The sequence below is a fragment of the Hirundo rustica genome, chromosome 4 (genome assembly GCF_015227805.2).
Source record: "Hirundo rustica isolate bHirRus1 chromosome 4, bHirRus1.pri.v3, whole genome shotgun sequence".
NCBI lineage: Eukaryota > Metazoa > Chordata > Aves > Passeriformes > Hirundinidae > Hirundo > Hirundo rustica.
The window spans coordinates 53,944,598-53,971,700 of record NC_053453.1 but is presented as its reverse complement, the minus strand read 5'-3'; the positions used below and the strand labels follow the sequence as shown (position 1 = coordinate 53,971,700).

The 27,103-nt window shown below is 47.5% G+C and overlaps 3 protein-coding genes across 12 annotated transcripts; 2 read left to right on the top strand and 1 right to left on the bottom strand.

Moving 5' to 3' along the window:
• Positions 1–1,136: 1,136 nt before the first annotated feature.
• Positions 1,137–10,004, bottom strand: LOC120752057 (thiosulfate sulfurtransferase). Its single transcript, XM_040062706.2, has 2 exons — positions 9,306–10,004; positions 1,137–1,621 (listed from the first exon to the last, which is right to left on the bottom strand). The coding sequence occupies exons 1-2, from the start codon at positions 9,889–9,891 to the stop codon at positions 1,323–1,325; spliced, it is 885 nt and encodes a 294-aa protein (XP_039918640.1). The 5' UTR covers positions 9,892–10,004; the 3' UTR covers positions 1,137–1,322.
• On the top strand, positions 7,813–12,841 carry MPST (mercaptopyruvate sulfurtransferase). 4 transcript variants are annotated; one of them, XM_040062704.2, is made up of 5 exons: positions 7,813–8,340; positions 8,603–8,690; positions 9,097–9,170; positions 10,578–11,230; positions 11,837–12,841. In XM_040062704.2, exons 3-5 carry the CDS (start codon positions 9,130–9,132, stop codon positions 12,133–12,135), a joined length of 993 nt encoding a protein of 330 aa, XP_039918638.1. In that variant the 5' UTR covers positions 7,813–8,340; positions 8,603–8,690; positions 9,097–9,129; the 3' UTR covers positions 12,136–12,841. The 4 variants fall into 4 exon arrangements, with proteins under 4 accessions (XP_039918638.1, XP_039918637.1, XP_039918639.1 ...); XM_040062703.1 differs by lacking the exons at positions 7,813–8,340; positions 8,603–8,690 and having other exon boundaries at positions 8,947–9,170; XM_040062705.2 differs by lacking the exons at positions 7,813–8,340; positions 8,603–8,690; positions 9,097–9,170 and adding an exon at positions 10,074–10,142.
• Positions 12,842–19,049: 6,208 nt separating this feature from the next.
• Positions 19,050–26,675, top strand: KCTD17 (potassium channel tetramerization domain containing 17). 7 transcript variants are annotated; one of them, XR_005700593.2, is made up of 8 exons: positions 19,050–19,685; positions 20,308–20,416; positions 22,124–22,215; positions 23,113–23,208; positions 23,580–23,705; positions 24,426–24,504; positions 24,750–24,963; positions 25,942–26,675. XR_005700593.2 is itself a non-coding variant. In XM_040062707.1 (7 exons), the coding sequence occupies exons 1-7, from the start codon at positions 19,479–19,481 to the stop codon at positions 24,899–24,901; spliced, it is 861 nt and encodes a 286-aa protein (XP_039918641.1). In that variant the 5' UTR covers positions 19,050–19,478; the 3' UTR covers positions 24,902–26,675. The 7 variants fall into 7 exon arrangements, 5 of the variants coding, with proteins under 5 accessions (XP_039918641.1, XP_039918644.1, XP_039918643.1 ...); XR_005700592.1 differs by having other exon boundaries at positions 24,750–25,036; XM_040062707.1 differs by having other exon boundaries at positions 24,750–26,675.
• The last annotated feature ends 428 nt before the right edge of the window (positions 26,676–27,103 follow it).

The following is a 27,103-nucleotide window of genomic DNA, read 5'->3' as shown; positions in this document are numbered from 1 at the left end:
CCCCTGATAAGTAACAGCTTTGCCTCTGATGAGAAACAGCTATATCCAATGAGGATGAGTGAGTTAAAAGAGGGGGTTAACTGCTAAGGGGAGGATTGTCATGGAGGAGCAAGCTTGAGGAGCATGAAGCAGAGATTCATGAAGCAGGGTCCTGGAGCGAGAGAATCACTGCTGTGAGATGAGTCCCGAGAGTGAAGGGTGCGAAAGACGACATGTGGAGTTTGTTTTGAAAGCAGCACTCACTCCTCTGCATTCCTGCTCCTGGACTGTGCTCGTCTGAGGCACAGGCAAGCAGCAGCATGGAAACCTGCTTTGCTCTTAGTTTTAGCTAGCTGAGGTAGAGAAGCTCTCTGGGCTTTTTTTTTTTTCTTTTTCTTGGGAGTGTTTAAACCTGTCCTGGACTGAAAAACCCTGAGAGACACCCAGATCTCAGGCCAGCACCCCCTGGGACCCAGGACGGCATTCTTCCGGCACTGGAGGAGCTGATAAGAGACTGAGTCAGCTGAGCTACCCCACAGCAAGGACTTTCTGAATTTACCATCCCACCTCAGAGCAATGACAGGTTTTATTGTTTCATATTATTCATTCTTTATGCTTGTGGGCACTTTGTTAAATAAATAGTTTTTTCTGCTTTTCTCCAAGGAAGTTCTTTTCCCAGACCGGTTTGGGGGAGGGGCTGTTTGGGTTTGCTTCCCAGAGTGACCCCATTCAGGGATTCTCTCACAAATTTGCCCTAAACCAGGACAGGGCCGTACCAGTTGATACCACACTTTTCTTTTCTATGTCCCTTACCTGGACCCCAAGCAAGCAACACACCACCCTGTGGGCTGGGTCCAGTTGCCATATGGAAGGTACCCCCATTTTCCACATTCCAAATGGGAAGATGGTGGGCTAGCAAGCAGTCTTCCATGGAATTAATGACAGAACCACAGCTTGGCTCTCCCATGTCCAGTACACAGTGCTATATTTTAGCACTGGACTTCGCATTCATTCCGCTCCTGATCTAACACCAGGCCACTGGAATTTTGGGAGGTCTTCAGGCACAGAGTGTAACTCTCTTTCATGCTGCAAAGCGGCTTTTCCTCCCCAACACAAGCAGGTCGCAGGTAAAAGAGGAGAATTAGAATACTCACAGATGCATCATCTAAGATTTTATTGTCAAAAATTTAAAGTTCAACAGAAACTCAATAATAATTTTTAAAAAAATTGGCAAAATCTAAATCAACCGTTTTTTTTCCTTTACTTCCACCTCCTCCCTTTTGCTTTATCCTGGGTTATCTGGATAGCTGCTAGACCACGTTGCACCAGACACAGCTCTCCCTTTAGGCCTTGCTGCGCTTCAACTCGGAGACCTTGTAGTGCGGTGGGGCTCGGTGGAACCACTCGGACCAGGAGCCATCGTACACGGCCACGTCGCGCTTGCCGCACAGGAAGGCTGCCAAGGCAATCTGACACGCCGTGACGCCCTTGCGGCATGTGGCTGTCAGAGGCTTTGAGAGATCCACTTTCTTCTCACGGAATATTTCCTGGATCTCCTCAATACTCTTCTCATGCCCCGTTTCTGATAGGAATGAGTGGAAGGGTATGTTCACAGCACCAGGGATGTGGCCAGATTCCAACCCTGCAAGAGTGAACCAGAAAAGGAAACATGAGCAAGGACACATTAACAGGTGATGAAAGACACCCACAAGAGACATTAGAGACATCAGTGCAGATAGTGTCACTCCCTCCAAAAGATTCATTAGTTCCACTTGATGATGAAGATGCAAAGTGGTGTTGGGCTAAAAAGAAGAGGACAAATGTTATTCAACTTCGCTGAAGTCAAAATTTCCAGGATATTTACTAAACTATTTCCTCACTCAAAGCAATGAGATACAGAAATCTGAAGAAGCCCTAGACATGACAGGAATCAAAGAACCTCCACAGAAAATGCCTTAACAAAGGCATTAAGGGCACCTGTGATGAGAGGAATAAAGCAATGCATTTCCAACCCTCCCCAGGTATGCCAGCAGTGTGTAGTGACAGTTTTCAGAAGCAGGAAATGTGGCCTGTATGTGGAATTTGTAAGAGTGGTTATCTGTTCACAGTTTGTTCCTGCATCACCTTAAAATGTTATTTCAGAAAAATAAATAAGTAATCAAAAATTAAAGTCAGCCACATCACTGCTGAGGCAGCTATCCTGGGACAATGGGGTCACAGAAGTCAGAATTTAAATTTTGTATCACTTCTTATCTACTCCATGGACGAAATCAGCACAGGTTCTGTTTTTCTGCTGGTGTATCTGACCACTTCAGGCAAGTCCAAAGCCGCATGTCAAAACAAGGTCTTCAGAGAGTGGCAGATGTAAAAATACGATGGACAAGGTTGACATCACACCCTTCAAATTCAGACTCTTAAGGGTTAATAATGGAAGCTTTTCCAGTCATTTTGAGAGGCTTTGGATCAAGCCTCATTGGAGCCAAAAACATTATGTATTACGCTGAAAATGTGTTTGAGGGAATGGTTCCTTGCTAGGTTTGAACTTCTAAGGGGACAAATCTGAAAAAATCACATTAATTCTAATCTGTTTTACTGGTAGCTTTCCACTTGCCCAAATCATTGGCATAGCTGGTCTTGGGAGAAGGGAGAGATTGGAGAAGTTTAATCATTTGACTTTGTTACAGTCAATGATTAAACTATACCTAGACAGAGACTGACATCACACATAATGACACTGCAGTTTCATCGCTATGCACAGTGGTAACATGACATGGTGAGATATATAGGGAAAATAGTTTTGGCACAGAATTGAAAGGAATTTTTGCTCTGCTGGACAAAGAGCCTAAAGACAATCAAAGCTGCCCTGAGTTAGCTTCACAAGTTTTCCCGTTCCAGACAGACCCTCTTTGTCTCTTGATTCATCCTCCCCAAGTGCATTAGAAATACGGCACAGTTGTCTAGGAGTCACCTCATGCATCGTTCAGAAGTGTTTAGCATTACTGAGAGAAACTGTGAGAAAAACTGCTGACTTCTGCAGGGACTAATATTTAAAAAGGCCAAGAAAAAATAAAAGAGGCAGCGTTTTGGACTGATGCTTTCACCACATTTTTTCCAGTTCCAGAAGACAACAGTTCATCACTTCAGTACAGACAACTGCAAAACTCACTCAGCAATACAGTGTCTGTATGATAGAGAGGAAATAAAAAATGAAGGAAAAACTGAGAAAACCTTGTATATAGTTCTCAGACTGCAAAGCTGCTTACTGGAGCCTCTTACATGCCTGGGTTAGGCTACCACTTTCCCACAGAGTGAATAGGAAAGGATTCATTCAGCAAAGGATTTCTGCAAGGCTCTGCTGCAGTACTGGTCATCACCCTAATACAGACAAGTCTGTGAGCCATCCTAGGGCACTGGGAAGTGTACTGAGATCAGGAAGTCCTGAGGATGAAGTAGAAGGGAACTTTTGCTCAAATAAGCTTGCTGGGCCACCAATTCACCTCCTAGGTGTCCCAGGCACCAAGATCATTATTGCTTTTCTAGACTGTTCACAAACCTTAAAATAGCTTTGTACCCCTCTCTTACTGGGAGACTGACAACTCACCACCCTTAAACAACTCTTCAAGTAGGAGCTGAGCAGATCTGAAAAAAACACTCATTTTAGAGCAGTTTTGACTTTAATCTATAGGGAGACTTCCTTGCTCCAGAGATTCAAAAACCTGTTGGAGCCAGAGACCAGTGCTTGCACTCTGCGGGTGAAAGATGGGGAATTCTGTAGAAACTGCATTTATTCACTTATGTGGGTGTTCAGCTGAGAGAAAGAGCTGAAACTGCACAACCACACAATCCCTTGGACTGCCTAAGAAGTGCTCTCAAGTGGCTAAGGAAGCTTTATAATCTCTCTCAGCTAGGTCAAGAGCAGAGAAACATAGGACTGGAAGGCAAGACTGGATGCAGCTGGAATCCGAACAGGAGGGAAGATGCATCTGCTCCTGTCCCATATGAAACAGAGGATACTCCATACCAGATTCATGCAGTCACCATCAGAAACACCAGGAAGGAACCCTAGGACTACAGAGCCTGGGCCCCAGCTACCTCAGTAATCATTTTATAATCTGCCTTTCAAAAAGCATCCATCTCAGAAACAGTTTGGATTCTTGTCATGAAACTTCCCACTGAAGCACCTCCTGGCTCATGTCAGGAGAAAATATTAATTTCCAGTGTTCAGATCATCGGTCAGTCCATACACCATTTATCCTTGAGCTAACACTGCCCTATGGCCAAAATAGTTTTTCTGCCCTTCTGCTATTGCTCCATCAGACTGATGGCAATCCCTCAGCACTCCCAAGAACTTCATGTCCTTAGCCTAAACCCAGTAAGAGCCCATTAGATACACTTATCTCTATCTCGGCCACCCTGGAAACAGCTCTAGGTGTCCAGCAGGCTTCTAGATAAAGAAATGGCATTTCCTACCATCACAGTTGGTAGACAGGAGTTGCCGAGGCTAAATCATGTGATGTTCCTGCACCCAACTATTTCATCCAGGTCTTACCCTCTTCTATTGCTTCCAAATGTGGGTCATCAGGTTGTAGAAGAAACACAAGCAGTTCAGTGTTTTGGGTTACTAAGTATTCAAGTTTGCCCTCTGTAGTGTTACACTTCCTGTCACTCCTACATCAGCAGGTAGTACCTCACCTAATACTCCCCATGTGATCATTTAGACCTTCCCATGGCTGTGCCGGCAGCACATTTCAGTAACAACTCCCTATTTTCAATGCCTCAATGATTTAGGAAAATATGAAACAAATATAGAAGCTTAATGACGGGATGATGCTGGCAACTTCCAGCCCCGCAGATCTTCTTTCATTACATGCGGTTCTTATCTCACTTATCTCCATTTCAGTCAATTTTTTAAATCTAGCACTTTGCCCTCTCCTCATATTGAGCTAATAAATGCCCCTCTATGTTATGCCCAAAGCATTAATGAAGTCCAAATGGCACAACTCTATCTTGTAGGTGGTTCCAATGGCTGGAAGAAAAGATCAGACATATAATAACTTCCAGACATGCATGTTCCCGTTTCTCTTATCTGGACAACCAATTTTGTTGGCAAGGAAATAAAGCCCTTGGTTGCAGTGCAAGTCTACCAACACATTTTAGTCAATTTTATTTAATTTAAAATAATTTTTCTTGAAGAGTTTTTTGAAAGCCTCCCAGTCTACCCATGTTAGGAGACCAGCAGCTGCTTCAGTTGTGCTGTACCCCCTATTCTAAATATGAAGTTCGCAACTGTTTCTGTCCCACAGAACCATGTAAATAAATAAATAAATTTATAAATTTTATCAATAAATTTAATAAATGTACCAAATTCTTGCCTCATGAAGCTGTAATGTCACATGACTGATTTTTGACATACATTTGGGATTGAGATCATCTGCCTCACTGATTTGAGCATGGGGCTGTCTTTTGGTTAGCCCTCTCCCTGCTCTGCAGAATTATCCTTAGAATAGAAGAAAGCATGGTAACACAGACTCAGGGCTCAGTATAATGCTGAGACCACACACACTCTTCCACCTGGAACCCCTGCTAACTGCACCACAACCTTATTTATTCTTTCTCTCCCTGTTCTCTTTTGTTCACTCTGTTCTAGAAGTTTTTGTTATATAATTCCTTTTGCCAAGTCTCACTCAGCTCGGTGTCTGGCAATCCTTCCTCACAATTTATAACCTGTAATATGTTATCTTCTTCACTACTTAATCCCGTTTTCCACATCTGTTAGATTCTCAGCTTACATATTGTTTTTATTATTGGCTATTTATCGCAGACCATAACCCCTCCTCTCTAGCATTCCCTTTGCAATGGAAGCCCCAGATGGAATTTCTTAATGTCAAAAAGATAAAAGATTTGTTATGCCTATATTTAACTCCCTGTGGCTTTGGAGTGTGCTGGCTGCAGATAGTTCTTTTCCAAATGCCTCCTCTGTTGCCTCCTTGTTTCTCTCTCTCTTCCATTCAAATGGTATGTCTTAGAACGGACAATTACTGATCTTGTCTAACCTACCGTGAACACATTGTAAGGAACACTTTAGGCTTGGTCCTGGCCAGCTCCTTGAAAGTCCTTCTAGATTCCTGTGGGTTGAAACAGACTTTGATAAAGTCTCTCACTTTCCATTACTGTGCTCCAAGCATTATTACATGATCAAAGCAAAGCCAGTCCACTCCCAGCTGCAGAATCCTCTCAGAGGAGAGGGGAAGAAAAATGTACATTTCATTCTCATTCCCACTGAACATTCAAGATGAGCAAAAGCTTTATGTTTGGGGCAGGCAGGATGGAGAGCTGGGAAAATGGACAAAATTTGAGGAGTTCTATATGCAGAAGATGAAGAAAAGACTACCTCAGGGCTGAGAATAAGAAAAAAACCCTGTATATTTATTAAATTATTTTAATAAAAAATAAGTTTATTAAATGCTCTCTTTTTTTTAGATAATAAGAGTTCCTGCCTGGCAACTTTCCCCTCTTTTCTTAGATGTCTACAAAAGAATTCAGAAATTCACAACTTTTCTGCATGCATTTGGTAATTCTTGTTCATCAGTTTTCAGCGCCCAACAGTCAGAGAGGGTCAGCACTGGCAACCATCATGTAATTATTTTTATCATCAGCCCTGGACAGCTAGTTCCTGCAGAAACACAGCACTGTGCAGAGACACCTCAAACTACTTGGTGTATAGGTCAGGGCTGCACATCTATCAGGCTTATGCTGCACACTCTGCATGAACATCCAGCTTTTCATCCAAAGCAATACTCCACATTTAAGACTTATGAGACCTGGCCTATAGAGATGTCCGTTTTTCTGGCAACTTTAGTGAACCTCTTCCAGCAAATAAAAATTAGTCCTATATTATGGCTTATCTTAACCAGTACTGAGGTCTAAATCCCAGCAAGGATAAAAATAAAACAGGGACAATTAATTCTTATCACAAAGAACTGAAAAACTAGAAGCAAAAAAGTCAGCTGCAATTAGCCTCTCCTAGAGATGAAGTTCACAGGAGAGATTAATTGACTTAATTAGGAAGTCAAGAACTGAAGCAATAATTAAACTGAAATCACCTGAGCAGGCAGCAAGTTCCCTAACCTGAAGGCCATTAGTCTTCTCTAAATTGCATCCTCCCTGATTGGATGACCCCTGCAATTAATCAGCATTGATTTCAAATTGCTCTTTTAGGTGTAAGCACTGTCTTTTACCCACTGCTGGCTGATGTGCTGCTACTGTCTAGCTTGGTTCAGAGAGCTGTCAAGCTCCTGTGGAATGAGCAGCTGCAGCTGGAGTGCTTATCCTGCTGGATCTGCTGTGGGAAGCAAAACTGGACCACCACAAATAAGCTGTTCCATGCTGACTCATTTCAAAGGAAAAATCTGTTTTGAAGATGCTGTTGGGGCTGTGGTATTTGCCATCTGGTGACAACTCTCACCTTGGGAAAGAATGCAAAATCTACTAGCTCCCTGCAAGGAGCATTTTAGTCACATTTTGAAGTTAAAATTCAATCTTCACTTTAATGGGCTGGGTAGGAGAAAAAAATAGAATGAGTGATAAGCCTAACTTTCCCCTGCCACAGCCTCCTCCATCACTCCCAATTATCTCTCTCACCTTCCACATTGTCTTTGTGCAGGTCAAATGTCTTGGGGGGCTCCCTCTAGGCACCTGGGCCACCCAAGTGTACAGAGTCATTCACAGCTCCTGAAGTTTGGATGCAGGAATGTACTTCAGGACATGTCACACTAACGGGCTGTACAGCAGCACACACATATGTGAACAGCCAAGACAGAATGGTAACAACCTGTGGGGCAGTAGGGCAGCGTGGCCTGGGTACCACAGAAACCCACTGCACATTCCGGCAGCATGGGCTCTGCTCAGATACAACAGCTGCTGCTGAGCTCTTCTGTGCTTTCTTCTAGAAACTCTCTTCCAGCCATTTCTGTGATTCCCTTGTTGAGGAACACATTCAGTGCAGGTAGCTCGGTGTGCAGCTGCAGTGTCAGCTGCAGGTTGGGCTCTGGGTGGTGAGAGCCCCAGGCAAGAGGCCAGGAACTGGCCCTAACCCTTTGCACAACAGAGAGCACAGGACCTGAGGCACAGCCAGGTGACCCGAGACTGAAGCACAGCAGGAGCCAAGGACTCAGCTGGAAGAGCCAGGACTTTGCCACACACAGACTGGGAGAGCATAAAACTTCAGTGTTTCCATTGTTTAGGTCCCTCCTCAGAGGCACGAACTCAATTTGTTCCTGTGTTATTGTGCTGTTAATAAATTGCTTTAAGGAAACAGACTTTTGAGGCTCTGCTAAGGAAGACCCAGGCTCAAGATAAGAGGTAAGAAAACCGGATCTGAGTGTTTGTACTGAGTGTGTAGGAAGTCAAGTGGGCACCCATCAGATTAGTGGAGCTGCCTGCTGAGAAGGGGTTTTGGTCCCAGTACTTAAAGCCTCTTTGGTGGTGGGAGTGTGATTGCCAGAGTGCCTCCTGAAAGTCCCCTTTACACTCCCTCCTTTCAGAGTGGAGGTTATTCTGGGATATACCAAGGCTTAAATTACACAGCAAGGGCCTCTTTTAACCAGCTTCAATTTCATTCCAGGCACGCTGCTGTACCTGCTGTCCTCACTGCCCCCACTGCACAGGACATCTCCCACCCCTGCTGCTTGTGTGTCCAGTGTTTCACTAAGGTAACAAAATCAGTTTTCATTCCTGTAACTTGGGGCACCTAAAAGAGAGAGGCTGACACCCCATACATTTGCTAAAGGCTTCAGACTTTTCTTACATAAGCAAAAGAACAAAGATCAGCTCAAGCAAATTCTCTATTTGCTGGGAATCAGAGCAATAAGGAGAATGTCCCTTGGGTTACTGTATTACCTAAAACCTTGGCTTTTGCTAGTGCACTCATTATGGTGAGAGGTGCCTGTATGAATACTGATAGTTTGTATGTGTCTGCTGGTTTTAGATAGGACCTTGAACAACCCCCTCGGAGCTTTCACCTCCAATGTTTGCATTTTGATAAACTTCTGCAGGGTGTGGGATGGGAGATCCTGGAACCAAATGACTGCAGCCCTTTTCTGCTATTTCCTCCTGCAGCTTTATAGCCAATTGCAACAAAAGAATTCAGCGATGGCACTGGGGTCTAAACGTGCATCCGTGGATCCCTTAAGGTAATCAGTGAGTCGGGCTGAGGCATGCCTGTGCATTAGGAAAATCTGTTTGATGGCTGCCAGGAGCTGTTACTCCCAAGTCTAGAAATGACATTCATCCCGTTCTGGGGCAGGTGCCAGTCCCACCTCCATTACCTTGGTCCAGCTCTGTCCCCCGAAACCGGCCCTCGGGGCGGGAATCCACCACCTGGAACTTTAGGGACGACACGTTCTGTACCATCTCCTCAAAAGTTTTCACCAGGGCTCTGTTCAGCCTGGCCTTAAAGACAGCCGGGGTGGGCTGGGTGACCTCCGCCGTGACGGGGTACCCCTCCTTCACCCAATTCTTGAAGCCACCATTCAGCACAGAGACCTCCTTGTGCCCAAAGGCCCGGAACATCCACCAGGCACGGGGAGCGTAGAAAGTGCCCACCTCGTCCCCGTCGTACACCACCACGTGGGTGTCATTGCTGACCCCCAGCCCCCCCACGTAGTCGGCGAAGTGGGACTCGCTGGGCAGCATGAAGTCGTAGGGGGAGGACTTGTCCCGGCACTCCTCGATGTCGAAGAACGACGCCCCGGGGATGTGCCTCTCCTTGAACTCCTGCCGGGCGTTTCGCTCCTTGGGGGGGTACCAGGAGGCGTCCAGCACCCGCAGGCCGGCGCCCACCCGCCCGGCCCGCACCGCCTCCGCCAGCCAGGAGGCCGTGACCAGCGCCCGGCTGAGGCCCTGCCGCGCCATCTCGGGGGAGCGGTGGAGGCCCCGCCGGCGGGACGCGCTTCCCTCACACACACACACACACACACACACACACACACGCGCACACACACACAAACAGAGCCCGACGCGGCCCGACACACGCGAAATGGCGGCGGGAGGCGCGGCCCAAGGGGCGGCACGGAGGCGGTGGCATGGCCGGGACCGGCCCGCCGGGAGCGCTCCCGCCCTCCGGCGGCGGCCGTGGCTGGCGGGCGGTGAGGCCCAGCGCAGAGGTACGGGGCGAAGCGGCGGGAATCGCGGCCCCCCGGGCCGGGGGGGCTCGCAGCGGGCGGCGGCGGGGCGCGGTAAGGCCCCGGCTGCAGGTGTGTTCCGGGGCGGACAGAGGCGCGGGGCTGTGCTTCACCGCCGAGCACTTGGTCCTCGGGGCTGCCCCGCTCCGCTCTGGCTGCTGACAGTGCTGCTGGGTCCCTGGATGGGGCCAGAGAAACTGCGTGGGGCCGGACGCAGGGAAGGACTGCCGTGGCTGTCCCGCTCGGGGCATTGTTTGGGATGAGCTCTGGGGAACTGCTTTCAGGGCTGGAGCATTTCAAGCCCCTCATTGTAAGCTTAGCCAGCACCTCAATGCAGACACGGGTCCCAAAATGCGTATTTGTCTAGTAGCTTTACAAAAGGCTGGTCTCTAATTTGCGACTCTCTACCTTCTGCAGTCAGGTGGACTCAGGCAGAACCCAGAAGTTGGATAATCTCAGCCAGGACTCGGGAGCGATGTCGCAACAGCTCCTCTACCGAGCTCTGGTGTCCGCAAAATGGCTTTCAGAAGCCATCAAGTCCCAACAAGCTGGCCTGGCCTTGAGAATCGTGGATGCATCCTGGTATTTGCCGAAGATGAAGCGTGATCCAAAGCGGGAGTTTGAGGAGCGCCACATCCCTGGTGCGGTTTTTTTTGACATTGACCAGTGCAGCGACCGAACCTCGCCTTACGATCACATGCTGCCCAAGGCTAACGACTTTGCCGAGTACGTGGGGAAGCTGGGTGTTGGGAATGATTCCCATGTTGTGGTGTATGATGGCAGCGACCAAGGTCTCTTCTCAGCGCCCCGGGTATGGTGGATGTTCCGGGTCTTTGGACATGAAGCTGTGTCCCTTCTGGATGGTGGCCTAAAGAACTGGCAGCGAGAGGGGAATGCACTTAGCTCTGGGAAAACCCAGGTAACTCCATCTGAGTTCCATGCCTCCTTGGACAAGTCCCTGGTGAAAACATACGAGGATGTCTTAGATAACTTGGATTCCCATCGCTTCCAACTAGTGGATGCCCGCGCTGCAGGACGGTTCCGGGGAGTGGAGCCAGAGCCGCGAGATGGTAATGTGCCTTCTGAGACAGTGGCATTATAAAGAGGGGCTTAATTTAAGGTGCCCGTTGCTTTGAATCCTGTAAAGGTAATGCTAGGAAATAATCACTGTCTTTTATGGGATGGGACTTCAGGCAGTATGTCCACCTGTCCTTCTTTCCTTTTGACTAGCTAGTGCTACTCATTCAAAATTCAGCAGTAGGGAAGCCATGAATCTATTTTTCCCTCATGAGGGGCTGGGGTGAGGAACATAGCTTTCAATACACCCCAAAGATTATCATTGGTCTCTTCAAGTAGTGCTGCTACTCTTCCCCTCAGAATGGGCCTGTGGAGGTGCTTCATCAGTGTGGGTTGCTCTGATGGGGAGAAAGATGTGGAGGAAACTAGGAGAAAGAATGGAACTCGACAGGGTTGTGCCCATGTGGTAACGTAAAGGTTACACATAGGGCCATCGTTTTTGAGTAATCAGTAATAAAGTGTAGCAAAAATAAATGTACTTCTTTTAACAAAATACACTAAGCAATAAATATTCCTCTCAGTGAAACAGAAGAGGCTTTGCAAGAGACTTGTCCCAGACAATGGAGGCTAAGTTCTTGTCTGTATTGTTTTTGCTCTAGGAATTGAGCCTGGTCATGTCCCTGGGTCGACGAGCATCCCCTTCACTGATTTCCTCACGGAGTCTGGCTTAGAGAAGACCCCTGAGCAGATCCGCACTCTGTTCCAGGAGAAGAAGGTGGACCTCTTAAAGCCAGTGGTAGCCACATGTGGCTCTGGGGTCACTGCCTGCCACGTGGCTCTCGGGGCCTACCTCTGTGGCAAGCCAGATGTCGCAGTGTACGACGGGGCCTGGGTGGAATGGTACATGCGGGCACAGCCTGAAAATATTATTTCTGAGGGAAAGGGGAAAACAGTGTAATAAGCTGCATTGTCTCCCTGCTGTGCACATAGCTTGCCTTGAAACAGGATTTGGAAAAGATGGGTTTAGCATTGCTGGTTAAGTGTCTTGAAATGAAGGCATTGGATAACAATTATGCGCACATGGTACTTTGGCACTTTCTCCTTACCATGCTGCTGCTTAGGAGGATGAAGATGACAGCAATTCTGGGCAGCCAGTTCTAGGTGACTCTCCTTGAGCAGGTAGGATGGAACAGATGTCCTCCCAAGGTCGCTTCCAACCTCAGCCATTCTGTGATTCTGTGACCATTTCACCATATCAAATGGATGGCAGAGAGTGCTGCTGCCAGCATGGGGGAGTTGAGTTAAGCCAAGCTCCTGACTCAAAACATTCAGTCATGTTCATTCACGGGATTGTCATTCTTATATAACTGTGCCTCATAATCCTACTGTCTGCCTCTCACCCATGCACTCTATGACCGTTTTGAGTGCAAAACTTTGTGGAAAGAGATGGCTGTTAAAGGAGCAAATGTGGCATTCAGGTTGGCACTTAGGCTAGAGACTTGATTTGTATTTCTTCTTATACTTGGACTCTAACTACAGTGTATACTTAGCCAGCCTTGTAGCCCCATGGTCCAAAATCCCCCTTGAGGAAAAAAAAAAAAAAAAAAAAAGATTCTGGGATTTAAATTATGTAAATAAACATGTTTCAAGGTCTTTCTGCTGAATGGAACTTATGTGACTGTTGCTTGGTGAATCCTTTTCAGGAATGCTGTTTTTATGGAATCACTTTGTCCACAATGAGATATTTCCTTCTCTCTGTGAGTAGAACTACACCTCTTATCCTCAACAAGCACTCTTTCACCCAGGAAAGACAATGGCACACCTCTCTCTTGGGTCTTTGCACCATCTTCCTGCTTTTGGTCCTTGTCCATTTGCTTTTTTGCCATAACGTCCACAGTTGTCAGTTACAGCTCTGTTCTTGAAACACTGGGTGTCAGCTTACATAGTGGATAATTGATTACATGCGTATTTTCCTTCTTACCATGTCACTTTCCCCTAAAAACTTAGCAGAATTGACACCTACACTGGAATAGCCCACACTGGAACCTATTTTTTCCCAAGACCTTTTTCTTTTACGTCTAAAAGTTGAAAGCATCTCAGGTATCCCTGACGATGTTCAAGAATTTGGTCTCTCTGGGATTTTCTCCTTTACAAAAAATGCCCAAAACTAAACAAAAATAACTACAGAAACATCCCTCCCCCCCCCCCAAAAAAAGAAACAACCCAACCCCAAAAAAAAAAAAATCCAACACCAAAAAAAAACAAAAAACCAAACAAACAAAACCCACACCAAAAAAAAAAAACAACCAAAAAAACCCCAACAACAACAACAACAAACCAACACCAAAAAACCCCACAAACCTGCATATCTTCTGTCCTACTCCTAACTTAAAAGTTAATGAGACAGTCTCTTCTCTTGGGCTTGCAGCAACAGGTATCTATGGATGATGGGGTTGCCCTTTCCAGGGAATGCAGTGGATGCTTATTTTCACAGGTTTGTCCGTAAGGACTGGATTCTTCCCTATTGCTGAGTGTTTATTCTTTGCATTTCCTCTTTTGGCTGCTTCTTGGCCTTGGCTTGCATGCATGCAAGCCCTGTTTCTACTCACCTCTTGGGCAGCTGGAGTTTCACTGTCCAGTTTATTTCTTCTTCTGTCCACCCCACTCACACATTTGTTTTGACCCCCCGGTGACTGACAGCCTGCAATTTCCCTGCTTGCATCCAGACTGACAACCTAGCTCTTTGCGGACTTGGAGCTGGTATTGCAGCAAGTGTTGAGTGTACAGAGTGCACAGGAATCTGAAACAAGTGACCCTTTAGTACACCAAGAGACTGATTTTGTGAGTATGTGGCCAGATGACTGCTTTGCCTACTTTGTTGCTCCAGGAAAATTTAGTTACTATGAAAATTGACATATTGTTTCAGATGTCTTTTTAATAGATGCAGGGACCTGGCTTTTGTGTGTCCTTCCAGGATATATTTTGATGCATCTTGAGCACTGTGGGGTTTTTTTGCAACTGACCCAGCAGTGCTTGGGGTCAGTGGGAATCTCTGCTTCTTGAGTCTGAGATGCTTTTTTCTGTCCTGTGTGTTGCAGGGAGATGTGTGGCAAACCCCAGCCATTACCTGGAGACTGCAAATTAAGTGGAAAACTTCCCTCTCCCCTTGCTCTACATTTCACCCCTGTGGCTTGATGACATCTAGCAGGGCCCTTCCCTCTCTCTGGTATTTATGCCAAGCTTGGCAGTATTCAATTCTCAGGCTGAATTTTCCTCTACAAGATCTCAGTGATTCTTCCCAGCTTTTGGGAAATCTTTTCCAAGATGCTTAACTTTGCCTTGATTTCTCTGCAGAGGAGAAACTGAGATCTTCTTTCCCAAAGCAAGATACTTTGTTTTCCTGGGGTATTCCCTCTTATATCATGTATCAAAAATCTATCCAAGAGTGGCTTCTGATGTTTCCCCTCCTTTTAGTTGAGATCTGTTCCAGCGATGCCGGCAAAGCGCTGAGAACGTTTTGAAGACCGAGACAATGTTTCCAAAGCCTGGAGACTGCAAGAACCTATTTTGAGCTATAACAGATGCTACTGGACATATGGAACAGCTTAAGGGACTTACACCAGGACTATAAATGTTCTGCAGATCTTTATGTCTCTGACTCAGTGAGTGGGTTTCCTATAGGAACCGAAAGCTGGGGAGAAGTGAATATAATGCAAATCACTAATGTTTATGACCATCCTGTGGAAAATTTGTAACAGGCAATTGGAAATAGCACATCTTTGGCGGAAGAGGGCTCATGGTATCCAAAAAGGTAGCTTAAACAGCAGCCCTGATGTAGGAGCAAGGTCACATTGACCTGTTGCTAACTTGACACTAGAGTTTTTACAGCTCTCTATATTAATTTGAGAATCCCAGGCCAGCCTGTTAAGTCTTTATTGGTTTATTGGTATAGTTTACTATCTGCAATACTTTTGTCCTGAAGGAGGTTTGGATTCTGTGAAAATAGTTTGATCTAGTCAAAAGTAATCCCATGGTCCCCTGTTCTTCACTTGTATTTTCTGTCACCTGCTTTCCTCTTCTTTCCATACTGCTCCCTAGCAGTCAGGTTGCACTATACAACTCTTCATTTCCCAGCAAACTTTTTGTTCCTCTGCAAATTTTTCTGTATTCTAAAGCAGTTCTTCTTCTAGCAGCACCACTGGCCTGAGCACTGCATAAGCCATGGTAATTGGTGTCTGCGGGGACGCTTCATATTCCTCCTGTCTCTCCTGGTCCCAGCTTACAACCAGGTGCTACACAACCATTCCGTCTCCTTCTCCCAGCAGTCTTCCAGCGAAGGTGCCACATGATGCACATCCACACACAGGCTTTGCACACTGCTTTGAATGCAGGTGCATTGTTCACAGACCTCATGCAGCACAAGGAACTGGAGGAAAATTGTGGGCCTGATATTTCTGAGTGATTTTGGCCTGCTGGCAGCTGCTAACTGTTTCCCAAGGGAAAAGTTCTTGGGAAAGCTTCTCAAAACAATCTTGGCAAACAACTATCCTTTCCCAAAACAATCTTTCTCCAGGTGGTGATTTGCTGTTTCTCTAATTTAACCAGGTGATGTTTTGCTGTTTCTCTAGTTTAACCAATGGAATTAGAGAGGTGTTGTTCCTATTCACCAATCATATTAAGTCTGTATTGGAACACCTTATAAAAGGTAGTAAGAATTAGACAATAAAGCTTTTCTATACTCTTTGCCTTCTGAAATGTTTGGAGTCTTTCATCTTCCTTTCATGTCCTACAGCGACAGATTAGCTTGCCTGTATGCCATGGGACCTTTCTCTCATGTTCCAATATGCCTGGCTCAGCTGGCAGTCAAGCTGGACTCTATTATTCAACTGTGTCCTCCCCCAAGTCCAATGTAGGGAATTTTATTTGCCTGATTCACTGTTGGCTTACTGGCAAAATGTCAGAGCATCACTTGTCTTCCCCTCTCCACTTCCTGCAGAAAAGAGAGTGGCACCAATCCTACATGGGCATGCCAAGTAGTTCTTCCTGGTTTCTTCTCCGGTGCCTCCTGCCATGTAACCCCCAATATGTGTTCCCAGACTGTCAGAGTGGTGACACTGTCCGTGCCAACACATGGTGATCCCTGCCTCCCACTGTAGTTCCACAACGCAACAGTTCCGTAAGAGCAGCTCTACGATGCCAGAGATGCATCATGTGCCACATACCAAGCTGCAGAGCACTGCAGTGTGGGTAGCCTTCTGCAGGCCTGACTGCTGAACTAAGACACTCCCAGTTTACCCCCTGCTCTGTTCTCCTCAGCTCTTGTTCAGCCCAGTATCCAATGGCAGTCAGGTTTTTCCTGCTCCCAGTCCATCTGTGCAATTGTCCCCATTATTTCACTGAGGACTTTGCAAGGCTGTACGGTCTTACACCATCACACAGCCCCATGTAAACTCTTGCTTGCTCTTCCCCTAGTTTCTGTGCATGTGTTTTATATCTTAAAGGCAGGAGGAACAAGTCATAGAATCATAAAACAATAAGGTTGGGAAAGAACTGATGTCATCGAGTCCAGCCTTTGACCAAACATGACTGATTGCTTAAACTTACTTCTCCTGTGTCCTGTTGCTTGATTTTAGGGGTCCTTTTAACAAGGGCACATTAATTGCATCTCAAAAGTACATCTGATAATAGTGTGCAATCAAGCCTGTATTTAGCCCATGCCACCAACTCATCAGAACATTTCAGTTGGCAGATCACCCCGCACTGGCTTCTTCCTATAGAGCATTTTCACATACTGTGAGGGAAAAACCTGGCCTGGTGCATTTTCAATTTTTTTTTTTTTTTTTTTTTTTTTTTTTTTTTGGGGGGGGGGGGTGTGTGTGTGTGTTTGTGTGTGTGTGTGTGTATTGCAGAAAAAAGGGTGCTGATATTGGAAGTGGTATACCTTGGTGTCTTTCCTTACTCACAATATACCTTTTTAGATTTAGCAATTAACTTTTCACCCCATGGCCCTGGGGTGAGCAAGACTGACGTTCCAGCCACAAGTGGAGACTGGTATTGATGGAAGAAAGTATGCCTTGAGTATAGGCCATCCTGGACTCGTGAGCAGCATTGTCATGGGGGAGAGTGGAAAAGAAGGTGTTGAGAACAAGAGATGGACCCTGAAAAGGAGAAAGAGGCTGAGCAGCTGTGAGAGAAGGGAAAGGAGAGGGTGAGCCCTTGGTAAAAGAGGGAAAAAAATTGAAGGCAGGGTAGATTTCTTGGAGGGGGAGATAAGGGGCTGTAGGCTGCCGCCCAACTGCTGCATTCATATTGGAGAGCCACAGTCCTCACCTCAGTCCTGTGCTGAAGCTGCAGCCAGTACAGACAGAGTCCTGCGTTCCTCACTCACCAGAGTGCAGAGCAGAGATCTCCAGCTTGCTGTGGTTTGACTCAGAGCCAGAATTAGGAGGACAGCAGTCTCACAGCCAGAGCTGCGTTGCTCTGTGTGACACTTCAGCTCAGGTAGGTGTTAGTCTGAGCATCTTCGATGCATGTTACTGCTCAATGGAGACTGCTCCCAGGGCTGGGCAGTAATTTTGGCCAGAGCCTGCTCCATATAGATAGACAAAAATATTTTTTCATGCTCTGTTAATGGTCACTGTAGTTCTGGTTCAAAATGATTTGAATTTACGCCTTGGAGCAGCTGAATTGTTCCTGTACTTAAATTAGCTGAAGGTCAACAATCTTGAAACCTCTTCCGTATTACCCTCTCTTCCTCTCCTCCCCTTGGCACTCCTCCACAGAAGGAGTGAAGTACACATGCCATCTTTGTGAAGGATATCCTGGGTGATTTGGGAGAAAGGAGATACTGCCTTCTTCTGTAGTGATAAAAGGGAGTGATTTGCAGTAAAAAGAAGGAAGGACAAGAAGAAAAGAAATGTAAGAGTAAAACATAACGTTTCTCTTTACCTAGCCTCTTCACTCAATAACCCCCCACCTCAAAAGGCACTAAGATCTAAATGCAAGAAAAAGAAAGTGTTGTGTGTCTCTGCTGTGCTGCCTTGCCCTGTCAAGGAAGAACCAGGAAGTCGCTTAGGTGGAGGAAGGTTTTGAGCCACAATGGGGTCAAACGCCAGCCTTTCCTTTTCATTCTTAGTGTGCTCGGGCTGCTGGCAAGCACAGCTGTGCTAAGGAGGGAGTGGGAAAAGCAGGGCTGTTAGAGAGAGCTTGTTCAGGTTGTGTCCGTGCCAAGGAGGGTGTTTAAACAGAGTCCCCTGGGGCATGAATTGCGGAGCACCAGGCTCGGCCTGGCAGGAGCGAGTGGCAGAGGCCAGGCTGGATTCCGTAACACGGGATTGGCACATCAGCCTCGGAGGGTGATACATGCCAGGGGAAGAGGTAAAACTCCACACAGAGCTGAGTTACAGTCTGAGTTCTCTGTTGCCCAGACACAAACAGGGATGGCAGGAACCCAGGGGAGGGATGCAGGGGGCTTGCGCTGGTAGAGCAGCCCGGGGGGAAGGGGGGAGGTTGCTGAGTCAGCAATGCCTCTGTGCTGGAAGAAAAATTATTCCTGCCCCCTGCCAGCACTTCATGCAGTTCCCAGAACTGTCCCTACGTATGTTAGCAAGAAGGCAACTGTCTGCATTTTTTGCTGCAAGAAAGTGATGCAGCACTGAGCGGTGAGGCTGGGGTAATGGATGTCCTGAAGGGAATGTTGTGAAGTACAGCGCTGAGGGGCTTAATCTGCCGACTGCCAGGGAGCAGGTTGTGCTTCCTGTCTCCGAGGGAGCTTGCAGACAAGACCCAGGACTGGAAGCAGGCAGAGTACCAGCCGCAGGGCTGGGGTCATGTCGTGCAGACCTCTTCGTTACAGCGTCCTCATAGCAGGAACAGCGAACTGGAAAAACTACAGTTCCCATCACCCTTTTGTGCACGTCCCTGCGAAACTACAGTTCCCAGAACCTTTTAATGAGCCGGAGAGGATGTCTGCGGAAATAAATGCCGACGATTTTTGCATAACACCCTGCACCTCCGAGTGCTGACCGGCACATGGTTTGTGAAAACGGGAACGGGAAAAGCCCGGGAGAGTCAGCGCTGTGGAGCTGTGGCTTTGCCCACCCCAATAGCCGCAGTGATATTCTCCAGCACCGAGCAACATTCCTCCTCTCAGGACTCCCTTGGTAGTCACAGGGAAGATCCTAGCCCCCAGGAAACGCGGCTGCTGCGGAGGGAGAGGCAGATAAACTACAGATCCCGGCATTCTCCGACAGGCAGCACCTGCGGCAGTCCCTGCACGCCGTGGGGGAGGTGGGGGTGAGGATGAGGATGGAGGGCAGGGAGGAGATGCAGGGCGCCGTGGGGCTACGCTGCACCTGGGACATCCCGCCACCCGCTGGCACCCAGGCCAAGTGGGTGAGGCTCAATGTGGGGGGCACCGTCTTCCTCACCACCAGGCAGACCCTGTGTCGGGAGCAGAAATCTTTCCTGTGTCGCTTGTGCCAGGGCGAGGAGCTGCAGTCGGACCGGGTAAGGCAGCTGGGTTGCCTCCCGCACCGTGCCCCACCGAGTATGGGGAGGGCTGGAGGGATGCGGGGATGGAGCCAGACCCCGGCAGCTGCCGGAGTTACTGAGTGAGACGTGCCGGCACTTTCCCCCCCGCTCTCCCGGGAAGGATTTCCCCATGCTAGATTCCACCTTGTTTGTAGCCTGGTAACTGCCTTCCCGAGCTGGGGGAAAGAAAGGCCATCTCCTTTCTGCTCCTGCTCTTCTTCCCCTTTGTCACCCCACATCTTGGATCTACTTCCCAGCTGTGTCTGCCTGACTCAGCCTTGTTCCTGTAATGGGATCTCTGCTCTTTTGCACCAGGCCTGGATGCACAGTTGCACAAAGAGACTGAGGCCCAGTTTGGGGCCTTTTTCAGCTGGATTGATTCATGCTGAGGTGTACGTGCTGAGCAGACCAATACAGGAGTTAAAATCCAAGCTAGACTGACTTGGCTAGGGACTCTTAGGGGCCCATGGTTTCCAAAGAATCTTAGAAATAGTGGACATTTTTGCTTAGGTTTGTATTTTCTTGTATTCTAGGGTATCTGAGGATTGTTTACAAGTTTTCCTTGGGTTTTTTCTCATTGTGATCTCTCTGTTGCTAGGATGAAACTGGTGCATACCTAATAGATCGGGACCCCACTTATTTTGGACCCATTCTGAATTTTCTCCGTCATGGGAAGCTGGTCCTGGATAAAGATATGGCTGAAGAGGGTGAGTTGTGGAGCTCAGAAAAATCCCACTTACTATAGTCAGGAAAAATAGGACTTGTTGTCTCTTGTTCTCCTTTTGGATGTTGATGTGGGGGGATTTCAGAGCACTATCCCTGCAAAGCATGACAATGTCTCCTTTACTAAAGGGGTTTGGAAGGCGTTCCTTGCAGGTTTTGTGGCATCATGACTGTCCAGCAGAGATGTCACCAAGACAGAAGCAGGCAAGATCTCAGAGCCTCAATAAGCCATTTTTTACTTGTTCCTGATCTACTTTTAACTGGGCTCTGTGAGTTTTCTATTAATTTCTGTTTCTAATTAGGAATGAAAGCCCAGTAGACCAAACAAAACCATCTCTTCTACTGACTGTAATAAAGACCATCATTAATCAGTGATATGCACTGTGCACTGCTTGTGCTCTGATGGGTTGTGGACTGCAGAAATTCCAGTGGAGCAAGTCAGACAAACCAATCCCTCATTTGAGGTTGACAGTGGGTCCATCAGGATGACTTGGTGACATCACAGTGTTACCAGCCAGCAGTCTACAATGCCTTGTTACGTTTTGGATGCTAGAGTCTAATAAGGAGCCAGTTCCAAATACAGATGGTGCTGTCCAGCCCTTGCCAAGCACAGTTTCTGCACGGTCATTAGTCTTCTTGCCTTTCTTACACGTTTTTACCTAAAGCAAGGAAAGGTTTTTTTTAAGAATAGTCTTATCAGTTATAATTCCAAAAATGTATTCACCTAATGGTATGGGATTTTTATAAGCCCAGTTTTGAGGTTTTTGTTGCTCAACATTTCTTGTAATCCTGAGGTCAGACAGAGTTTATCTGCAGGTTTTAATATCAAATCTGAAACATAAACAGGAGTCCAGTCCATTTGCATTGCCTTTTTTTATTTCCTGCTGCAAACATTCAGGCTGGCATACAACGAACCCATTAGACAATTCATCGCTGAATGAGAGACACAGAAGAGGTCTGAGTGTGTCAGGTAGCGAAGAACCAATCTCCCCATCTATATTTTCTTTGTACTGCCCTGGGGACATGTGAATGTTGGCTTCCAGCCACCTTTCCCTCACTGACCCTCTGGGAACCACCTCCCTTTTCCTGAAGGTCTGTTAGCAAACAGGTTAGTCTCAGGAGAGGTGATGGATGCAGACACCATAGAGAAAAAAAACAAAACCAGTTCTGTTTACCTGTTTTGAGTTGAAACACAGGGAAGAGAGCCAAAGATCATATAAAGTCATATGGGGCTGCAACTCCAAGCGGCTCAGGAGGTAAGTTAGACCTTTCTAAGACCTTTTGGTGACTTGTCATAACCTCAAGTTGTGGTTCTCTGCCTTAATAAGAGAGTCTGAGCCAGGTGGTAACAAGAGGTCTTTGAGAGAGACTGGAGACTACAGTTGTTCTCCTTGGCCAAGTATCTGGGAAAGGTATTAGCAGTCCTCAGCACATGTCTTCACTGGCAGTGCCTGTTTCTGTAGTAGCAGGCAGCATAAGGAAGTTGGGGTGAGCATTAGAAACAAGATGCAGTGGGCCAAGTTTCAATTCTCTGCAGTTTCAAGCAGTTTCAAGCCTGTTAAAAAGTAAGGCAGTAATATAATTTCTCCTTATGGGCCTTGTGAAGCTCAGAACTGATCTTTTGCAAGTCAAAAAATAAAGATGGGCTGTTAACCTTCTGTCTTTGTGATCTTTCTATCTGTCTTTCTCAGGGATCCTTGAAGAAGCTGAGTTCTATAACATTGGTCCTTTGATCCGAATAATCAAGGATCGAATGGAGGAGAAGGACTACACAGTAACACAGGTATGGCAAGATAGAGTGGGGTGGTAAAGCAGGGGTGTAAAAAGGGAGGGAGATGAGTCTAAAGTGAGAGAAACTTGAGAGAAGCAGAAGGAAGGGAAGGAAGCAACTAATTAGAGATTATGGGCTAATCCCTATGCAGCAAAATCTTGCAGGGGACAAGCTACCACCAATTTAGTTACAATAAACAAGTTGCAGGCTTGCTTTGCATCTGAGAAGTAACGCTGGATGTAGCCCCTGAAACTAAGTGAGCTCCTGTAGCTTTTAGAAGAAGGCAGCTGGTTGCTGTGGGATGTAGAGGCATGTTTGTGAGGACAGCAAGGGTGTCATGGAGAGGGAGGACTGGTGTGGGCAGTCCTGGGAGTGTAATCACAATGAAGAACATGGTAATACCTGTAGAGAAACCTGGAGGAAACAGGTGAAGAAATGGCTGTGAAAGAGTTAAATGCAGGCAAGGAATCTATCCTGTTGCCAACAACCTTTGAAAATCTTTCTTAGAGGGAGGATTGTCTGCTATCTAATTTTTCATTTTGTCTGCTTCACATTGTAAGCCTCCAACAGCACAGTCACTTTGTGCTGCAAAATCCCATCAGCATTTATTGCATTTGCAAGAACGATTTTGTAATGACAAGTGCGAACTCCCCATCAAAAGAGGGCAGTAACTTCTGGGGACAATGCAGGAAGCACTCAGCTCAGTCCCTGCTCTCCAGAAGAGATACTGTTCTTGCCTCCAATGACAGCAAAGGAGAAATCTGGATTGTGGTTTCCACTCCCCTTTCACCTGGGACATGGGGAAGAGGACAGGTCTGTCAAGGAAGGGTATTACCACTTCATTCTGCAGGAGGGGAGCAGCTTTTAGCATGTGATTGTTGTCAGTGTGCTCTGCAATTTTGCTCTCAGGTGCCTCCTAAGCATGTCTACCGTGTGCTGCAGTGCCAGGAAGAGGAGCTCACTCAGATGGTTTCCACTATGTCGGATGGATGGCGCTTTGAGCAGGTATGGGTAAGGCAGAGCAGGGGTGGGGCAGGAGTTGTCTTTTGGGGAAAAGATGATGGATACCATACAGTTGCCAGACAAGGCTCCTTCCTGCTCTGAGAATACTGGGTAAGTCATTGACTGAGTCATCACGCTGGTTCTTTCTTGCACCTTTCTAGAGGTTTAGAGGGTACTGTGTGAGGTCAGTCTGTTTGGCATCCTGGCTAACTTCTCTTCTGGTTCTCTTTGTTGTCTCCTCAGCTTATGAGGCCTTTCCACTAGGATTATGGATTGGACTCAGTGGTGCACGGTGGGCTTTCTGCCTTGGTCCCCAGGAGGACTCGGTGTTTTCAGAAATATGTGTTTGTAATTCTTGCTCTCACCTTTTCTAGCTTGTGAACATTGGCTCATCCTATAATTATGGGAATGAGGATCAGACAGAATTCCTGTGCGTGGTCTCCAAGGAGTTGTACAACTCCCCCAACGGCCTGAGCTCTGAGCCAAGCCACAAAGCCAAGGTGAGGTTAACTTTGTTATGGCCCTGCTCCCATTGCCTGTGAGATCCTTTGCTCTTTGCTCTTTCTCTCTTTTCTCTCTCCCCTGCGACAGTGGGGCACCTCAGTGGTGAAATACGGGGGCCTGTCCTGGTGTTCAGCACCGTGGCATTACACCCATTGCCCAAAAGGAGGAGTGTGTGTGTTGGAGGGGTGGTGTGTGGCTGTGTGTGGCAAATGGCTTTAGCAAGTCACCCTGGCACCTCTCATGCTACTCTTTAACATCCCCCTCATGCCTCCTCATGCCCATTCTGTGTGTGTCACTGCCTATAGGGCATTATTTCCTGAAGGTTTTGCAGCATTCTCTTTCCTTTTTCCGAGTCTCAGCTTGAGGGGCAGATATCTCCTGCTCCCCTTTTGAGGGAAGGTCAGAAACATGTAGCAGTGTGTGACATCCTTTAGACACCCAGGATGCAGGAAGGAACACTAGCAACTGATGGCAGTTGCTGGGCGGTGGAGTCACAGCACTTGTAAGTGGGTTAGATGCCCTGATGTGATGCTCCAGAGGAAAACAAGCTTCTCTGTTCCCTGACCTAGAATTGTCTTGGCCATGTGGAAAGGTCCCTTTTTATTTCAGTGCTATGAAAATTGCTTTGTTCCGTTGTGTGTCAGAAAGAACTGCCATGGCTCATCTTGCAAGTATCTCCACTCTTTCTTCCTTTTGTCCCACATGCTGGGCCACAGAACACAGAGGAGGACCTGGAGGAGGAAGAGCAGGAGGTGGAGGAGGAGGCAGAGGCAGAAGCAGAAGCAGAGGAGAAAGGTGCAGCAAATCCCTGAGGAAAATGATAAAAATAATCCCCCAGGCGTAGACTCGTCCACCTCTCTGGTGAGAGCTCACAGCTAGCAGCAGGGAAGGACTAGAACAGGTGTGGGGTGTGGGGGCTGCTCCTCTCCAGGAGTTGGAGTCTCTCTGGAGATAAAGCTGATAGGGGAGAGCTGTTACCATGGCTGCTGCTTTGTATTTTAAACTGTTTGCTTTATCTATGGTTTTATTTTTATTTGCAGACTGTCCATCTATTTGGGATTGTGCTAAACTCTCTTCCTGCGGACCCTCCCTCCTGCTCCCTTCCGTGTCCATCCCAGCACTGTCATCTACCTCCCACATTGCCCCACTCGCCAGCCTCCAGCATCCTTCCCTCTGCTCTCTTTGTCCCTGAGGGCTCAGAGTAGTCTCTGCCCAGGGCCCTATCTCTCTGCTCCTCACTTTTCCTCTCTGCAGGTATGTTACCTGTCTGCACTCCCAGCTCCTGCCAGCCTGAGCTCTGCATGAGTGACTCACTTCCCTCTTGTGGGTATGGCCCTGGTTTGTAGAGCTTGGGGAAGGGAAGGGAAGGAGGGAGGTGTGAGGTTGACTCATCCCTAAGGTGGCTTTACATATTCTCATCCTATGCATGACTTTACCTGCCAAGCAGATCCTATGGCTGTGGACCAGAGGCTCTGGCAGCAGAACGGAGAGTGCAGCTGGGAGAGGGGTGGAAATGAATGCAAAGCAGGCAGGGGTGGTTCGGGGAAAGAGTGGAATTTTGCCACGTGTCTGCGTGACATGCATGCCAGATCGCTTCTCCAGACTGCCATCCGCAGCTCCTTTGCCTGCCAGCCCGGGCAGTTTGCAGAAGGCAGCCTTTTATTTTTCCTTCTCTGCTCTCACTTCCCTGGGCTCTTCCCCCACTGGCTTTGCCAGGGTGAGAGCGCAATGGGAAAGGTGGCAAAGGCAGAGCAGAAGCAGCAGGTTCCCCATTGCAGATGTTCTCACAGCTCTGTACAAAATGAGCCTCTCCACTCTCCCTCCTGCTTAGGAAGGAAGGCTGGCTGGCCAGTATGCATGGGGCTGGGTATGGAAAGTGTTAGAAAGAGGATTCCTCTCCATACTGCAAAACTGTGAGGCTCTTGTTAAACTGGAGATGTTCAGTGTCAATCTCCACCGGTCTTGATGGAGAGCACTTGTTAGCTGGCTCTGTTTGAAAGCCTCCTTGTCTATGGCTGTGGGACATGAGTGTTATTATCTTAAGACTCAGTGTATGTTAATCATATGGACTTTTTCTTCCTTCTGTTCTGTTTTCCCACCCTCGTTTCTTTTCTTTTTCTTCAGTTTGTTTCCTCTGTCATTTCCCTTTTTCTGTTTCTCACTCTCCCCACCATGCTCAATTGCTTTTTTTCCTACCATTGATTGTGTTTCTCTTTCTCTCTCCTTCTCTAGCTGTTACAAGCCAGAGATCTGAGGATGTGATCTGAACACTCCACTCCAGCCTTTTCATTTGTTTATATCTTTATTTTTGTACCGCAGTGTATGGCAGCCCCTTGTCCCACAGTGATGCTCCCAGCCCCCTACACTCTTCACATGCGGCCATTTTTCTTTTACAAACTCACCTCGGAGGCCTGAGCTTCCAGCCCTGGAGGAGGGCAGATGCTCCACGGAGCCCCTGAGATGCCGTAGGAGTCGGACCCCGCGGCCCTCTCCTATGACTGGCAGTCTGGCTTTCCTTAGTGTCACAGTGGCCCCTGGTGGGGACATCAGCGATCAGCCACTGCAGCCTGCGGTCCCTTCCTGAGCACCCTGGATGTAAATGGGGACCGAGGTGGTGGCAGCTGTGGAAGGACCGGCCCTTGCCCTTTCACTGTTGCAGGCAACTGGTGTGGGCTTGTGGCCTGGAGACAAATGCAAAGCCACCATCCTTTTCTGGGCCACCTGTATCACTCAGAGGCATCCCTGTGCTGGGTATCACGTTCCTTGGTGCCTCCCTCCCTATTCCCCAAAGCAGCTCTGTGCCAGCAGTGTGAGAAGGAGAATGATGTGCTGCCTGGGTACCAGGAATATGCTGGTACCTGATGTTGTGTCAGCCAGCACCAAGCAGATCCCAGTTTTGGGGAGCGGGTGGTTTGCTTCACTGCTGTGTCTGAAGACTCCTGAATAAAATTCACAGTCTGTTCCTCCTTGCCGCCTCTCATTTCAAGTGGCAAGAATTCATTCCTGCTGTAAGGGGGTGTGGGTTGGAGAAAAGGAGTTTGGATTCATTACCTGGAGCCAGCAGAAGCTGCTTGTGCTGTGCCTGTCTTCTGGGGGCTGAGGTGCTTCCCACTCTGTCTGTGCTGCATCCCCACTGCAGGCAGCTGGGCTACATAGCAGGTTTGCTTATTGGTATCTGCACCCCTAAATCATAACAATAAGTGAGGACCACCTGTCTAGTGAACGTACGGAGCCCAGGGACATCCAGGGTGCGGGGGTGGGCAGGGGTGTGGAAACTTTTGCCAGTTGCCAGTGCCAGGACTGGAGTTTGGTCAAAAACATACAAACCTCAAGATAATCTTTAGCAGACTGAGGCAAACTAGAGCCAGAAAAATCCTCAAATTAATTTTATTTC